This window comes from Gavia stellata, chromosome 5 (assembly GCF_030936135.1).
Source record: "Gavia stellata isolate bGavSte3 chromosome 5, bGavSte3.hap2, whole genome shotgun sequence".
Classification (NCBI taxonomy): Eukaryota; Metazoa; Chordata; class Aves; order Gaviiformes; family Gaviidae; genus Gavia; species Gavia stellata.
In genome coordinates this window covers 37472673-37491067 of record NC_082598.1, presented here as the reverse complement: position 1 = coordinate 37491067, position 18395 = coordinate 37472673, and the positions used below count along the sequence as shown (strand labels likewise).

Below are 18395 nucleotides of genomic sequence, written 5' to 3'. Positions count from 1 at the left end.
TCATCAGTCGTTGCTATATCATGATAAATTAAGTGTCTTGAGGTTTTTATAATTTTGTGTTCATTGTGTTACATGGCAAGGTTTGTCTTCTATTTATGGCTTATTTACTACTGATTTTACAGAACAAATTGTTAAAACCTAACATTGATGGAAGTATTTGATTGTGGGTTGTGCTGTTTTGAGGTTTTGGTTTTAAGATTCATGGGTGTTATGTGCTTTGGTTAAGTCAAAAAATATTTCCTTTTGTTTTGATGGCCTGATTCTCTGATCACCTGTGAGTTACTCCAAACTGTAGTTATATTGCATAGTGTGAAATTGGAAAGTCTGTTCTGTGTGTGTTCTAATGGATGTGACGGTCATTAAGTATATGAGTCTTCTGACGTTGTAATCAGATGTGATTCAGTCTGTTAAATATCCATGAAGCAACATCTGCTTCACAGAGTGACCTTCTGCTAAAGAATACTTAGCATCTATTAGCAGATCATAGTGCAGATCTGCCTTATTTGAAATGCACTAAACTAGAGTAGTCTACTGCTGTTTAGCAACTGGCTTGTAATAATTTATTGCAGTTAAATAAAGCTTAAAAAACTCCATTAAATAATAATAGGGATTATATGCATTTTGAAAACCTTTGTGTTCTACTGAAATTATCCATTTAATTTCAGGGTTGGTTTGTTAAAAAAAGCCGAAATCTAAAGGCACATTAGGGGATCTGTCAGATGCTATTTTCTGTAGGTGTTAATAAAACCAGATTAAAAAAAAGACTGAAACAAATTAAAACCAAAAGCAATTTTACCATCTGTTGTATATTAATTAGAATTTGGAGTATCAAGGGTAAACTTGCTCTTAGAGAATGTCACTGAATGTCTGCTAATAGAATAATACGCAAATATATTAGATGATAGGATTATGTTGAATTTCTCATTCTGCTTTGGTTGTAGCAACTGCTAAGATGGTATGTAACGAACTTTAATTTTCTTTCTTCTTAGAACAACCTCCAAATAACCAAGGCCAGTCGACCCTGCAGCCTTTGCCACCTTCTCACAAGCAACATTCAGCACAGCATCACCCATCCATCACCTCACTTAACAGAAACTCACTGACAAATAGGAGGAATCAGAGTCCGGCCCCGCCGGCTGCTTTGCCCGCCGAGCTGCAAACCACACCTGAGTCAGTCCAGCTGCAGGACAGCTGGGTCCTTGGCAGTAATGCGCCACTGGAAAGCAGGTAATTACTTAGGTACTACTACAGACTGTGGCACTTCTACAGAAAACATTTAACTTGATGAAAGATGACCAGCAGCTAATGCTTCCCCTCATTCAGCAAACAAAACTGAAAACTTTTCAGTACTAAAAAAATCTCTAAAATCCACAATGACACTCTTTTGCCTTACAATGCGTATTGCAGAGTAATTGGACTCAGAGAGTATATTAATTTTTCCAGACAAGCATTTTCCATTCTGTTCATAATCTGTGACTTTTGACTGTTTGAAGAAATTTCTTGCCTTGCTTGCTAGTTATGTTATGTATCAAATATATACTGCCATACAGATCGATTGTCAAGGAGCTTTCAGTAATACTTTTTAATTCTTGTACTTGGTCCCTTTAAAGAAATACCCATGTGAGGCTAGGTGTTTATTAAACTTACCTAGGATTTGGTGAGACAAAGGAAGTCACTTAGTTCTGGTATAATGATAAATTTGTCCTCATTCTTTTTCGTGTTTTAGAGTTGATAACTGGCTTTAGGAAAGAAGCAGCTAATATAAAGGGTGACACTAGCTTCTTTAGATGCAGAATGATGTATGAAGCAGAATGAGCTGTAAAAAAATTTTGTAGGCCTTACTGGCACAGAGCTGAATTTACCTACAGTGATTAATTAATACTCATGTAACACTCAATCAGCACTAATTTTTTATTAACAAAAGGCATAATATTCCAATTTAGTCACCAAACTGAGCATTTATAACTATATTGGAGCTGACAGTAATTATTGAAAATGTTTATGAAATCCCTTGAGTTCATTCTTTGAATCCCTTTAAATTGTGTTTTGTAGTGAAATAAGAATAGTCCAGCTGATTTTGACTAATTTAAAACATACATGACCTTAAGATTCTCTCTTAGGTAGTTTTGTCCCCATAGATGTTTCAGGCAATTCTTCTGTCAGGCTGTTGGGAATGGCTGTTCCTTTTCTTAGTTTTCTTGGACCCTCCCGTATTGCTTATGCGACATAGACACTATGGAATAGGATTCCACTAAAGGGATTTCGTCATCATACTCAGACAATTTAGTGCATTAAGAAAGAGTTTTCTTATAGAACAAATAAGTTTGTAGTGGGAATAAGGTGGTTGACATTTTCCGGACACTGGTTAATTTTCAGTAGACTTGTCTTTGATATCTACTTCTTTTCTTGTGTTTATAAAGAAAAAGACATAGGGCTTAAATGAGAGTACCATGTCCAACCTGGAGTAAATATTTTTTGTTGACTAGAGTCTTTTCATCTTTTAAATGTTCGTGATGAAAAGCTAAGGGTATTTGAGTGTTCAAGTTTTGAACACTTGTAAATGAGCTGAAATGTGAAAATTTCACATAAAAACTGACAGAGCCCTACTGTAGTTTCTCCAATAGTCTCACTTGGTTGGAACTCTAGAGGTGAAGAACCCATCTTATTTGTCATTGATTTTTCCCTTTTTGGTTAAGGTTCCTTACTGAGCGTGATTCTTAGGGTCAGTATCAACTATATTAACAACTTGATGATAGGTCTCTTCCTTTATCCTTTTCTCAGCCTGAAAGAAAGTTTATTTCATCTTTGGCAATATTTTAGCTTAGGCCCATAGTCAGCTTTTTTTTCCCCCCCCTCTTTTTTATCTGACTTACATGACGGCCATTTAGAGATACAGAATGTGAACGTCAGCATATATACATAGCTATCTTTTTATCTCTGTAGGCTCATATTGGTGATGACTGGCATAAAAATGACATACAACTTGCTGTCATGTGTAGCTGGATAGTGAATAGGCTGTTTTTGTGTAAGTGCATATAGGTGAGAGGGATGTATTTGCAAAGCCTGAGGGAGGTTTTAGTCCCTATCGTTTTGCAGGAGTAATGAAAGTGACTTCGAAATATGTATTTCATAACATTGGATTCAGCTGTATATTTAATAGAATATTCTGCAGTTTGGCTCTATGTAGAGTTAATACTTTTGTGTAAAGCATTGCTGTTACTGGTTAAATGGATGAACTATGAGGTGACAGATTAGTAACGTCCCACAGAAATTCCAATTTACGTTTTTTTAAATATAAAAAGACTCTTCGCTTAAAATTTTATGAGGGCCTAAAACTATAACTTGGATTACACGAGTGCTTCTTTCATCTTCGATGCCATCTTTGAATGACAGTGAGATTACTGAGCAGTGGCAGAAATTGTCTGCACTCTATTGGGGCTCAGTAAAATCTACATTTAAAAAAAAAAAAGCAAGACAGTAAGAAAATATTTCCTGCAGACTTCCTCTGATCTCCTGCGGACTGCAGGACCTTTTCGTTGGACATTTAATGATCTTCTCCAACCTGCTGCAACTTAGGTTCAGCTGTAGAAGCAATAGATCCGTTGGTGAAGCCAGCATCATAGAACAATATTAACTTTTGACGAAATAAAAAAGCAGGACTATATTGAATAACTTCCCATTTTGTTCTTTGAATTACTGGTTGGATGGCCAAAATCATGCAAATGCATGACTACGTGTCAGGTATCTGAATACTATAAATGATGATTAAGTAATTAAATATTAGTAGATCTTTTATTATCATTGGTCTTTAAGTTTTTATTCACCTACTAGTTTTAGTAATGAGTTCTTGAGCACCAGGATCATTAGTTACATTCTCATGGCTTTGCATTCCAGTAGGATCTAAATTACTGATGTTTAAAAATACTTAGTAAATCACTTCTTTAAACTCTTTCTCTGTTAAATATTTGAATGTGCAGAATTTTTCTAGTGCACAATCAATTATGTATGTTAGAGATGTGCTGAGGAAAAGTATGTTAGAATTTGTAAATTTGTTGATAAAAGTTAGCTGGTAGCATCTCTTAGTGCATTTCTCAGGCAGTATTTCATTAATTTTAGGCATTGAATGTCTAAGATAAATTTGTCAGCAAGGGGAAATTTACATATTCCAGTCAAGGAATAAATCTCTGAGAATATTATATAACTTTATTCAGAATCCATGCTAACATGTCTGTGAATCAAAGAAGAGCTTTGCTTTTTCTTACTTGATTTGCTGTGTAAAATACCTCATTTTTTGAAAGATGGCTGTGTTTTGTATGATGGACTGTGAATTTTTTATAGAAACTAACCAAGAAACTAAGATGTTTTTCATCATGTGTACTGATATTGCTCAGTCTTCTCTTACCCCGAACTTAAAAATAGAGTGGGTAGGAATATTACTGTATTCAGTTACTTACCTACTAATTTTACCGAGAAGAAAAAGGGAACTGGTTGAAGAAGTACTTGATGGCCGGAAAATATTTCAGCATTTTGAAGGATTTAATTAAAGTACTAGAACACCTCAGAAGTGGTACAGACAAAACAATTCCTAGAATGTGTTAGTTCAAAACCATTCTGCAAGCTTGATCCAAACTTCTTTTAGACTGCAAAGATTTCAGAAACTCCTAAAGTGTGATGAACATACCCATATGTCTTTATTGGGGTGGATTGCCAATAAACCTAGCGCCTTCAGTATTGATTAAGGTGTGGAAAGGGTGTTGATAGTTTCCAGGGAAGTCTTAAATCAATTTGTGTAGAGGCTGACTGATTGTCTGCAAAAGCACAGTGTTGCTGGAGGTTGAAGTCTGCTCAAAGCAGCTATTTTACGCATTCCATCCACTAAAACAGTGCCTGGTTTAATCAAATTCAAAATTGTTCCATTCTGTAACTCTTCCAGGTTTTCACACATGGACTTGATTAGACATGTTAACTTATATTGAGAAGGCATGGTACAAAATAAAGGCAGAAACTGGGGATGGAGTTCAAGTCCTGCTCTTCTGAAGACCCTGTTTATCACTGTGGGCATGCCACATTGCTGGTCTGCAAGTGGAGGGAACAGGACCCTACTTAGATTGCTGACAGCATGAATGCATTTTTAAAGATTGACATGCCATAATTATGGGGTCAGTATATACACGTGTTAGACATGTTCATTAAATCAAACAAGCAGTATTGTTTTCAAAGACTAAAGTTGAATAAAAAAGTTCTGTTTTCTTTTGACATTCTCATGCAGTTGGGTGCTCACCAAGCATCTGTGTTTGAATCCTAGCGCACTGGGCCCATATGCTTATAAGCTTCCTTTGGTGTGAACAGTGTCTTACTTTAGATTTTTGCTTGATCTCTCTGGCATCCTTCCTGCTCAAAAATTCCTTGCTGTCACCATGAATACTTGGAATTTGACCACACTGTGTATTTCATCCCCTGTCTCTTAGGCAAGCACTGATAGTCCAGAATTCAGTAGTATTTGCACAGTATTCCTTGAGTTTATCATTCCCCTCTTCAAAGATAGGCAGTCATTGAAGCAAGCACGGACCCAAATTTTTTTTCCAAAACTAATTTTTTCCTGGTTTAAATAGGACAAAAGAAATACGTGGTTCTAAACAAAATAATAGTGCCTATCTTTTTTTCTCCCCCTTCATTTTCTCGCCATTCCCTGAGAGAGCCAGAGTCTGTGGTCCTTCCCTTCCCTCCCCTGCTGCTATGCAGTGTCATTTGTAGAACATGAAATCTCCACTCACTCTGGTAGCCAGCCCTCTGCATATTTGCTGTCTGACTGGTTGTGCCAGATAGCCAGCAAGAGACTGTCTTTTAATAGTGTCAGTTCACTTTTATTATTTCATCTCTGCTCCAGCCTCATCAAGTAAACAACATCCCCCACTACGTGCTGTTCAGTCCTTAGGCCAGTTAAGCCTGTCTTACCACAGGCAGCAGCCAGGGATTTTATTTAAGGATTTGCCCATAAATAAGGGATCACCAAAGGGTAGTGCCCACCTAATGGTAGCCTTGTAACACCATGTCTTCCACTTACAATCCAGCATGTAGTTCAGAGGACATCATGGAAGGCCGATAAATCCCGCATTCAAAATGCAGTTGCAGTTTTGTACATCTGTGAAAAAAGAAAGTTATGCAACAGAGTGAGTCTTTTCTTTTTGTGGGATCATCCCATTCTTTAATTTGAAATTGCCACTCTAATTTCATCTTTTTGTATCTTTGTGTATAGAGAATTAGGAAATCAAGCAGTCCTTGCAAATGGTCATGACAACCTTATAGAGATGGATGTGTTTTCTCCAACATATCACGATAGCAGTTATGGGTATGTGACTCTAAGTGTTTGCATGATGCTAACTGTTGACACAGAAGACAAAACGTGATTTTAAAAAATTTCAGTTACAATAGTCAAAAACATCTGGAACAGACTTCCTCATCTTTATATGTGATTTTTTTTAAAATTATACTTTAAGTAATCTTTCATACTGACTCATGGAAAATCAAAATGGTAAACTTAGACTGCCAAATCTTGTCTGATTTCACTTAAGAAAGTAAGAGTGCAGCTGAGGTTGTATTAATTCTCTATGGCCTAATTCTGCAAGCTGTTGCAAACTATTTGCATGCTTACACATTTGCCAGATCTGATCCTTGGTTTGTGATATATTTACTACTTAGCAAATGTTTGGTTTAGAAATATTATGACATATTAATGTAGCATAAGGAATGACCAATCAAAGAAGTTAAGAAGAATTATAGATCTAATCTGGAGTATTTTTTACCAGCCAGTTTGAAATCAGAACTACTGATAAATATGTAACTGGAAATGAAGAATTCCATATAAATGAATATTTCAATTATTTTAAATAAAATTTCTATTATAGAACTGTTCCATATCTGCTTAACTTTGTCATTAATATCTGTCTTATATTTGAACTATGTTTTGGCATTCTTATGCCAAATCAGTATGCTTGGTTTCTGATCCACACACAAAAAAACAACCTGACAAAGCAATACCAGTTCCAGCCTGTTAATCAGCACAGTATGCTAAAGTTAAGTGAAAAATTATTAATCGTAAATTTACCTTTTTGTTGTTTTTGTTTATACTATGGTAAAAATCAGAACCTTATGTCCAAATTCTGTTTTGCTAAACTCTTAACATTGTAAAAGGTATAAGGTGTTATTTGATTAAATGAGATCGGCATCTGCCCATTAATAACTCATTCATCTGTCAAATATATTGACACTGTACATTGATCTGCTTCATGTTCCAAAAACTCAAACTTTCACTTAGCCACGAATTAAAATCACCAGCAGGAAGAGAAAGGTATGTTAAATTCAATTAGTTAATCATTATCAGCAAATTCGAAGATACTGCAGATATTTACTGGAAGACCCTAATATATTTTCTTTAAAGTAAAAATGTAAGCATACTGCATTAAAAAAGAACAAAACCAAATATTATTGTTCCCTGTAGACCAATTACCATACAATACTGATTCAGATGCATAATTGCTGAAGTAGAGTTAATAGAACCATGCCTGGTTTATGCTTTCTATGTTTGTAATGGGACCATCAAATGCAAGTATTTTGGCAAATGGAATATCTTATATGAAATTCCTGTTAGTTGATATTAATTCAGGTAACAATACAATGAAATTTATCTTGTTTATAATCCCTTCATTTTTAAAATTATGCCTGCAGGGATCATCTCCCGGTGTGAAAGTTGTCCAGAGATAGTGACACATCAGTTCCAAAGCATAATAGATTTGAGACTACAACATGCTATCAGCATGAAGATTCAGTTTATCAACCTCGCTAACATACTGTGTCACAGCTAGAATCATTATACATTTGTTTCTTTGTTTTCATGTCATGCGTGTGTTACATTATGATATACTATTTCTTAGTTTGTATGGCTTACGGAGAGAATATTAATCTAATGAATTTGACAATTTTAGTGTTAATAATGATAATAGAAACAGACATTTTGCATAGAAGTTCTAATGATTCATATGCCTAAACCTAAAGAATAGTTGTTTATAGCTTTGAGAGATTTGTGCACAGTGCATTAATTGTTATAAGACAGCTGGAAGTCTCAAAGTATTTTAATGGTATGTGTTGTTGGCTTTATTTGGTACCACTATTCTTTTCTCTAATATGTAAACATATGTTGGTATACGTGTTGACAAATCAGCTTAGTAAAAAGTCTGCTTTTCTTTTAGCTAACCTGATAGTCCTCTCCCCAAGCTATCTAGATGTCAAAATCTGGAAAAAAAAGTGAGATTCACTATTAGCAAATGACCATATTTATATTTCTTATAGATAAAGCTTCTTAGCATTTTTTATTTCTATAGAATCTCTTCATTGTCTGAAAATTCCATATTTTTGGAGGGTTGAGGTTTGAAAACTTCCTGTTGTATTTAAGTAAGAATTCTTTGGAAGGAGGTTAGCTGGGGATTTTTGTCATCTGTTGGGGAAAAAGTTCAGGAGAGCTGAGTTTAAAAGAGGCCAGGTTGTCAGGAGCGCAGAGGGGAGAGGAGAAAACTGGAAATGACCAGGGACAAAAGGGGTAGGAGTGGGTTTCCAAATGGGTAGGTGGAGTAGTCCAGAAGGAGAAACTGAGAGTGGTTGGTTAGTGTGCTGGTTTTGGCTGGGGTAGAGGTAATTTTCTTCACAGTAGCTAGTATGGGGCTATGTTTTGGATTTGTGCTGAAAACAGCATTGATAATACAGAGATGTTTTTGTTATTGCTGAGCAGTCCTCACGCAGAGTCAAGGCCTTTTCTGCTTCTCACACCACCCCACCGGTGAGTAGGCTGGGGGTGCACAAGAAGCTGGGAGGGGACACATCTGGGACAGCTGACCCCGACTGACCAAGGGGGTATTCCATATGATATGATGTCACGCTCAGCATATAAAGCTGGGGGAAGAAGGAGGAAGGGGGGGACATTTGGAGTGATGGCGTTTGTCTTCCCAAGTAACCATTATGTGTGATGGAGCCCTGCTTTCCTGGAGATGGCTGAACACCTGCCTGCCGATGGCAAGTAGTGAATGAATTCCTTGTTTTGCTTTGCTTGTGTTGCGTGGCTTTTGTCTTATCTATTAAACTGTCTTTATCTCAACCCAAGAATTTTCTCACTTTTACTCTTCCAATTCTCTCCCCCATCCCATTGCGGTGGGAGTGAGTGAGCAGCTGTGTGGTGCGTAGTTGCTGGCTGGGGTTAAACCATGACAATTAGGCAAGGTAGGACTTAGGTAAAATGCTAGAGGGATTAGAGAGACTGAATATCTAGGATGAAAACCAAGATTATTCCTTGTCCTTTACTGCTTGTGATTACTTGTGAAGTCCCTTTGAATAGCATGCACTTCATCATCTATAGGACTGACTCAAGATGATGCGAAACCTTAGCTGCTGGCATATGCTCTGCTAGTGACAGAAGCTAGAAATAATCAAACCAAAGATTTTGTATCTGTGATAGCCTATACGGATAAGAAGCCTTTCAATGCAATGTCTGAAGTTCCTTCAAACTTGCTTAAAAAAATCACAAGTTAAACAAAAAAACCACTAGAGTAAAAAAATGTCAACACCACCATAAGGTTAAGCACACAAAATTTACAAAGTTAAAAGCTATCGTCTTTCTCCGGTTGCATGGGTGCAGTCGAGCCTGTCATCCCAGTAAGTGCAGCTCGAGTTGAACCAAAAAGGAATTTTAACAGATTCTGGAGATTCTTTCTGTCGCATTGAAACAGGTGAGAAGACAATACCAAACATCATGGCAAAACAAAGACCTGAATGACTGTATAGTGCCAGCTTCCAGTGTCTCTGATAAAGTTGCTTGCACAGAGAGAAGTCCAGTTCCAAAAAGGCATCTGTGGAAATGAGTACCATTAAAGATAAAGCGTCACCCTCTTCTGGGCACATGGTGTAACCCTCTGCCTTGTTGAATCCCTGCATGGTGGTCTCTCAAGTCTACAAATCTTGGTATGTTGCATATGGAGAGTATGCAAGTGTAGCACACAAGTTTCCACCAAGGAACAATAAGGACTGGAAAACAGGAATGACAGTTGCATCACATGTACGTGCACAGTTGCCAAGTTGGTGGTAGTGGCTGTAACTCAGAGGTTATGACAGTGCTGTCACTGCAGTGACATGAATCTGGCTGTTTGAGTGACTGCTGGTAGTGTAGTAGTGGCAGCAGAGAGTTCATCATGGGTTATCATGGACTCAGAATTGCAAGAGAACCACAGCTATGGACATCAATAAGTGAGCTGAGGTTCACAGACTCATTATGATGGAAACTTCAGCCTGCTTGCAGCTTGAGGCAGAATCAGATCCTATCAGTCACTGGCAGAATAATACTTCACTTTAACTTCCCTCTGGTTTTATCTCCTTTCAAAATGTCCAGTAGCTCAGTCAGGTCTTTCAGCTGCAGAGGAAATTTCAACCTTTGTTCCAACTTCTGAATTAATCTTTGGGTAAACAATTTAACCACATTTGCTTTTTGAAATTGTCTCCATGAGCCTTTTGAAACATTTAGAGCAATGGTTCTCTTTCAGCTTTATGAAAACAGCAAGGGTAGTAAAAGAGATTGGAGTATTTGTGCCCTACCTTTCTTCTTTGATTTCTCCCTGCAAAGCTTAACTTATTCAATATTCAAGACAGGAACCAGCCAAGATTAGAATACCTCATCTCAGAGACAACTTTCTTTCTTTCTCTATCTGGAATATGATTCCAGAAGAGTAGAGAACAAGGTAAGTAATTGTAATGTAAATTCTTACAGCTCACATGAGCATTTCCAGTCCTCACTGCAAAATTTGGACACTTTCCTCCACTCTCTCTTCCTTTGGAGAGAGGAGAACTGGAATAGCATGAGCACTGTCAGTATCAGAAAGTGCACTAAGGGGTTGTCAGGTTCACTCCAACTGCTGCCTCCTTCAGAAGTGAATATCACCAACAATATCGATAGCCAAGTCACTTACTGTAACCTACATGGAAGTCTGTGTAAGTACTAGTCCTCTGAGAGACCCAGAAGAAGCCTGTAAGGAGAACAGAGCTACTTGATATTTTTTCAGCAATATGTAAGTCTAGTTTCACTCTCCTCTGGAAGGTAGGTAGTGGGACAACCCTGCAACGAAGAGTATGAGTAGCTAAAATTTGTGGCAGGTTTCTTTACTTGCCCACCCAACACCATGAGTCATTCTTTGCATCTGGCTCTCCTGCTCACTTCTGCAAAGTGTGGCTTAGCGTTGTTTGTTTCCCTTGCTCATCTTCACAAGAGTATAGCATAGCAGAGAGGAGCACGAAAGAGCAGGCTCAGCAGAACCGGCTGATTATACAGGTTCTTTTGATCCTAGACATGCGTATACATATCACAGAAGTGAACACCTCCTTCTCTGGGAGAGAGAGCTAGCAGCCCAAATCTGAATTTGGAGGAACAAATAATAGGATGTTTACAGGTGCCCTCTGCATGCTGTAGCACTATATTCTTTCTTACACAACCAGGAAAGTAGGTGCATTGTAGAGGAAGAGGTTTACTCTTGCACACCTAAAGGGAGGAAGTTTGGGGCTTTTGTCAGTACCCAGTCCTTCAAGTCATCATGTCCTGGTGGCTTTCACAGCAGAGTGGGATACTGTCCTACCTGAATTGCTGTTTGAAGCTTCAGCTGCAGGTTGCCGTGCCTGACTTCTCCAGTCTGTTTCTCCAGCAGCAGCCAGCAGTAGCCAGCAGTGGAGTGGTAACCTGCCAGGGGCCAGATGTGAAAGAACTCACAAGCAGTAAGGAAGGCACTTGCAGCCCTAGTAGTATTTTGTTTCTTTCTTGGCTTTTAGTCTTCAGTTTGTAAAGAAAGTGGGTCCTCAGTGTAAACCCATCCAAATTCAAGCAAGTGTTACCATATGTAAAGTGTTTTTCTGAAACATTTGAGTAAGCTGTTAGAAGAGGCTTGAGTTCCCACAGATGTTTCCTCTGATTTTACATATGAACAATGGCTCTCTTCTCTTTTTTTCTTTCCTCCAAACTTTGATCATCATTTGATCTGATGTGATCTTGGAGCTTTTTCTGGGATTATGGTAGTATTAATATTGGCTCTGAGGAAGTGGAAATTAATTTATCTCTTCGTAAGCAATTTTTGATTGAGATTTTGCACAGAAAATAATACGAGACAAATTTGCAGCATAATGTATTTTCTGTGCTGGCTTGGATTTATGTTAAATGCAGCCATATGGTTCTGTGGAAGTCAGTCATAAACCTGTGCTAAGGGCAAACACCACCAGCTACAAGGTTTCATCTCAGAAGAATGTTGACAGAAGATGAAGACAGGCATAAAGTGCTCACGGAGAAACAAAAATCCAATTCCTTCTGGAGCCTACTGGGAAAGCTGATCTCATGCATCAGTGAACCAGAGTTCATATGAGAACTACCCAGTAATTTCTGTTATCTTTTACATCTTCCCCATAACAACAGTCGGCAGAGATTAATCTTCTCTTTCCATCTGTTTCCTCAACTCAGTGCAAGGAATCAGATTTATTGATGTGATCTATCCATTAGTGAACCAGGGGGAGCTCTCTAATGTCAAATGGCAGGTGAGGGTCATGGTCTCACTTAAGAGAACCCAGTTCAATGCAGCATGAACAGGGTCTGTCAGCAGAGGGAGAGCACACCAGTTGGTAGATGTAGTGCAATGATTGATTGCGATTTCAGACCACCGTTTTTTCCACAGTGAATGGTTTTGTTCTGATTCTGACAGTTAACGTATCTGGTAGGGTTTTTGTAAACAAACACAAAGCATGATAACCCATTCCCAGGAGGGAAAAATTCAGATGGTTTGCATTAAGGAAAGTCAGGGAGATATAAATACAAAATCGTAAATGAGAAAAGTTGGAGCAAACTGAAATAGCTGTGGTTGGATATATGCATCCTCTCTTGAAGTTACTTTCTTAAGATTAATTGATTTCTTTGTATGGAAATGGCAAATAAAATGCTAGGTCTTCACACAGATAAGAGCACACACTATCTCTGCATGTGTCAGTAATGATGTATTTGAGGTAGAGAATGAGAGCTCCCAAACTTCGGAAGTCTCTTCTGTCTGACTTTCCTATGGCCCTTTGGGCCATCAGAGAAATAAGAAGATAAAGCTGCAGCTACCCTTATGTCTTGGTTGCTTACATTGGGCTCATGATGCTGCCAAACTGTTACAGAAGGTGCCGTTACACTTTTGAAAAGCAGAATTACTGATTGCTGCTGTCTCCAGATAGGTACATTTTGAACCAGGACCATTTTTGAACAGAAGTCTGGTATTTTATTTTTAGTTCAGGTGAGCAATCGTCACAGCTGTATTCATTACAAAACAGAATAACTACAGTTGTTATTCCCAGAAATTCAATAATACCGTTATATTAAACATCAAAAACAAGTCATTAGGAGTACTATCGAATTCCAAGCAGGGAAGTCATGTCTCCTGAAGTATTGGTCCTGAGAGGTAAGTATGTCACCAAAACATAAATTCACTAAAATTTATATTTCTCTCAACCTGCATTCACTCAAATAGCTATGATAGAAGTTTTTTGCACCTCTCGAGGCTTAAGAGAGTATGATTGATGTGTTCCTAATTCTAGATGTCTAAGGTGTAGATATTACCATTTTGTGCCTTGGACGGAATTCAGGGTAACCGACTGAGGACCTTAGCAGAATGGATAAGAACATTAACCTGGGCTTGCTTACCAATGTCCACAGATTCAAAACTCCTTAGAGGCAAATAGATAATTTTTAATAGATACTGGCAGATTTGAGTTGGTTTGGGGGGAAAGATTAACCTATGTTACACAACATAAAAATTGGTGTGCTCATTTCATAAAGTACTTAACCTGTGATGACAGAAGGCAGAATGGTATTGCCTTGGCTGGAAGAATCAAGTAAAGTACAATAATCTTTTGAGCCAACAGTGGTCCCCTGGTAATTGCTAATATGTCCAGGGTTTTTCTCAAATTGCAAGGAGAACAGATGAGTCAAATATAACAGATTAGTGGACTTGTTACTTACATGAAAGAAATTTTTAGAGGCTCATGGATATACTTAAATATTTGGGGGTCTTTTGGTACCTAAGGGTAAAAGAAACAAATGCAAAAAATGTTAGGGATAGTTTTTCTTTTCTCTTCCACCTCTCCTGAAGTCACTTTCTATTCTGTCATCTTGCAAATGCTAGTTTTGCTATATTCTGCACTGAAACAACAGGTATCTGAAAGTAGCTTTCCTCAACTCACGTTTGCCTTTGCCTGACCCACAAAGAGCCTAAATTTTGCTTTTTTGCTTTAGGCAATTACTTTTTAATGCTTTTGTATGTTTTACCCTAAAAATAAAGTGAATCAAACAGTAATATTATAAAAATTTTGTCTTTATGTACTGTGGGGCAAACAGTACATACCCATTGTACAAGAACAAGTGTTCAGTTGAATTTAAATTGCAATTGATAAAAGAAAATACGTTTTGACATGATGCGTGTTTAACCTACAGAACAAAATGCCACAAGACATCGGTGAGAGCATGAGTTTTAGACTGTTCACAGAAAGAGTGAGCTGTTAGTGAATAATTAGTCTGGAAGGCATTCATTCCCTCCCTTTGTACTGGCGACTTTCAGACAGGGTATTGTTCCTGGTGATCTGCCCTACTGTGGTAATTCCTGTTTCTGCTTATTTGGTTACAGCTCCACACAGATTTTGCACATGTAACTGTTCTCTATCAATTAAAATTTCTTCACAGTTCCTTCTCCACAGTTTTTGGAATGAACTAACTTGCTCGTTGTACTGCATATACTTGTGGGAATCCTACCTCTTACACTGCTTTTTAGACAGAGACCTCCTTCAAAAGTCCAGGTCAGAGATAATTTCCAACATTGAATGTCTTTTGTAGTGCAGTCTTCTGAGTGTTATAGCTGTTCTTCCTCAGTGGTCTTCCAGTAGTGGTCTGTAATGATCTGAAGAGCCACATATCATCAACGCCATCATGGAACTGACAGAAAAAAAGAAAATACCTTTTGACATGATGCGTGTTTAACCTACAGAACAAAATGCCACAACAGACTGCATGTAGGACAGAATAGGAGACAGCACTGCAAGAAAACCTGTACTGCAATGGCACTATGACTTCTATTACTGATCACGGTGGACTCTCTGTATTTGGAAACATGACCAAACTAATAGATTTATTCTGCTCCAGATTCTTCAGATGCTGGTAGTATACAACAATACACAAGATTCACAGATTCGGGAGGGAGGAAGGGAGTGATTTAGGGTTTTTAAGCACATATATTCTAAATTCAATTTTATTCTGGATCAATGGTATTGTAGCTCTTAAGGTGAAGAGTGTTTTGTTGTTGTGTATGCATAAGGCCTAGCGATATTGCCCTTTATTCTGTGACAGCAGTCATCATCTAAATAATAACGCACAAAATAATAATAGCTGCCTTTAAACGTCACTGGCGAGGTGATAAAATATGTATATTCTGACGTCCTTAGAGAAGTTCAATAGAATTTTGCTGGGCCTTATTCCCAATTCCTTGTCTGATAGGAATTTTTGTAGAAGTCCTATGTGACTTTTAATACATTGTGACATATTTGCCATGGGATTCAGCACTCTATTGGTGTGGTTATGCTGTATGAAATACTTTAAAACAGAACCAAAACGGTGCTAAGAAAGTTGTTGGAAATTACAAGGTAGGCTCTTTCACATGTCTTCCAAGTATATGCAATGCATTCTATATATGATGTCCAAAACCAGAGAAGTCATAAATACAGATCACAGTGAATCTTTTGTAAGGTGAAGCAATTTCAGCATAAGCGAAGAAAAAGGTCATGTATCTAATGTAAAAATTATATCAGGAATGATAAAATTATGCAATAATTCTATACAAATTGAGATCAAACTACGTAAAAGTAATGTGGGATACTCCTTTTTGCTTGGTGATAGTTTATTTGTGTAATAGCTATGCTTCTGGCAGTCTGGAGTTTTGGGCCTTCCAGATGTGTTTATGCAATATTGAGTTCATTGATGCATAGTATCCATTTTCTTCTAAACTGTGGTCAAAAATTTTTGTCACAGATCCTTTCAAAAGAAAGTTATTCTAAATCACGTTTCTGTTGCTGGACACCTGGCTATCTTATATCAGAAGTATTTGGGCTTATGGTCTGAGCCTTACTGTCCTTGAGTGTTTTGATAATCTATCTTCTCTAAAGACACAGTTTTCAGTTAATTTAATCTTTCTCCCCAACTCATGGAATTTTTTTATCACTTTTTCCCCCCTCCTGCTTTCCCATTTACGGAATTTAGTAGAGGGTGCTTCAATTTTATTTTCCACAAAGGAAGTGGCAGCACAGAGAAAATCTTATTTGATGTGAATCCTCCTCCAAACTTAAGGAGGAAGAAAGCTGTCTGCATGTCAGCAGGTGCACACCAGCACTTGGTGCTCAGAGAGTACGACGTTAAATTAAAAGCATGATTATTTTACTTTTATTCATTTGCTTCTGTTTTCTGAGCTGACATCTTTGAGGTTTTTGATGCTGTATTTCTGTCTTATTTTTTAAGGGTGGAAGCTTAAATAAAATGCCTACCATTTGAGAAATAAGGGGACTTCCCAGCTGTCTTTGCATCCAAGGATTGGTTTATGACATAACTTTGTATTTTGCTACCAGTCTGTAGTTTAGGTTTATTAGGTGCTGAATTCTTCCCGCAAAAAATGTTAAGATCAGCTGCACTAATATATTGAATAAATGTAAAATTAGAAGATTATTTGCTTTAAAAAGTTAATTGAATTATTTAATAAAAATAGAGTTAGCTTGTCTTATAAAATATTGGCATGATTCGCTGGATTTTTGCACTGTAAAGCTTAATAAAATATTTAAAGTGCTGCTTACATGAAGATCCAGCAAGTGCTTGTTAGATGATCAATGTTGAATGGAAGATACACTATTGCAGATGCTCTAAGCTCCCTATGAGATGAAACAGAGTGTAATTGCCATTAAGTCAGTGCCTGGTCAAATAGTGCAAACAGTTTAGGCTTTAGAAATTAGCTATTTGAGTTCCATGGTTTGAAAAGACTAGGTAGATGGATATATAGATAATTAAAATCATTTGTAGATATATTTCAAGAGCGTAAGAATTTCTGGAGAATATCTGGAATATTCTGCAGAATATCTGGAAGCAGCCTGGATTTGTTGTCAGATACCATATCCTTCTGAGCGTCTCATAGAAACACTGTTTGGCATGGCTCAGTGAGGCAGACAAGATGTGCAAATCTGATAGCTTTACACTTTAAATACTTATCACTCAGAGTTAATGTAGCAGGAGAGTCTCTGACAACTTTGTTAGTAACTCCACTCATTAGGAATAGAGAGATCCAAACAAATTTTCTTAACCCAGAGGACGATGCCAGGCTGGGTTTTCTGTCATTATTTTTCCCTCGGCATTCTCCAGCCAGCCGGTGCAACCACTCTGGCATTGTATTCATGGGATCTGAAGCAAAGGAGGAATAATTTAAAGTGAGGAGTCGTGCTGTGTCCTGCCTAAGACTACACAGTGCTGAGTTCACATATAAAAGTTAAAATTTTCTTTCATTGCCTTGATGCCTGAGGTGGACTGTCAGAGCTATGACAGCTCACACCACCACAGATATGCAGCCATCTCCCGAGTTTATCTATGGGATTAACTCCTCAAAGGCTTTGAGAATATAGATTACAGTCTCTAGTAGGCTGTGCTGTACCAAAGCCAATGTCTCGGCTCTCACTTTCTTGGAGGAAAAAAACGGAAAAGATCAGAGGCTGACTGTTCTGTTGCATTATTTTGTTAAAACTTAGAGTATACGGAGTTCCATTCAAGTACTCGTATAATGCCAGTTTCCACTTTTAGTCTGTTGAGCCTAACAGCGAGAGCAGGAGGATGTGAAAATTGCAGGTTAGTCAGGCAGCTTCTTATTTTTAACATGGAAGCTGATGTTTAGGAGGAGTATTATTATATCTACTGTATGGCTTTCCTTCATTTGCCCAAAACATTACACGTTGCACATAGAGAGGGAAACAGCCACCTTTGTGTTTGGCATTTTCTTGAGATCTGTGTAGATACTGTTTGTGAAATATACCTGGACATAGCATTTACCATATGTAGCCAGAAATGAAAGAGCAATAAAGGCCAAGTAGATAAGACACTATCAGGACTTAATGAATATACGTGCTTCTGTGAGTCTGTAAAATCCAATTAATGGTGTTGTAAGGTGTAAAACATGTTTTACATAAGGCTAATTATTATTTTGGTGTTTGCTACATAGAAAATGTCACAACTTTTAATGAAGTACCTTCTTAGAGAGGATTTAAACCACAAGGGCTTT

At 37.6% G+C, this 18395-nt stretch overlaps 1 protein-coding gene across 6 annotated transcripts in view; it reads left to right on the top strand.

Annotated features, from left to right (window-relative positions):
- TENM3 (teneurin transmembrane protein 3) overlaps positions 1 to 18395 on the top strand; it is a 321566-nt gene that overhangs the window by 180184 nt on the left and 122987 nt on the right. For 5 of the 6 annotated variants that reach the window (XM_059817992.1, XM_059817991.1, XM_059817990.1 and 2 more), the window contains one exon: positions 990 to 1227. In XM_059817992.1, the coding sequence (XP_059673975.1) occupies positions 990 to 1227 (238 nt within the window). Of the gene's footprint in view, positions 1 to 989; positions 1228 to 6256; positions 6350 to 18395 lie in introns of all 6 variants that reach the window. The other variant, XM_059817987.1, reaches the window with a different exon arrangement.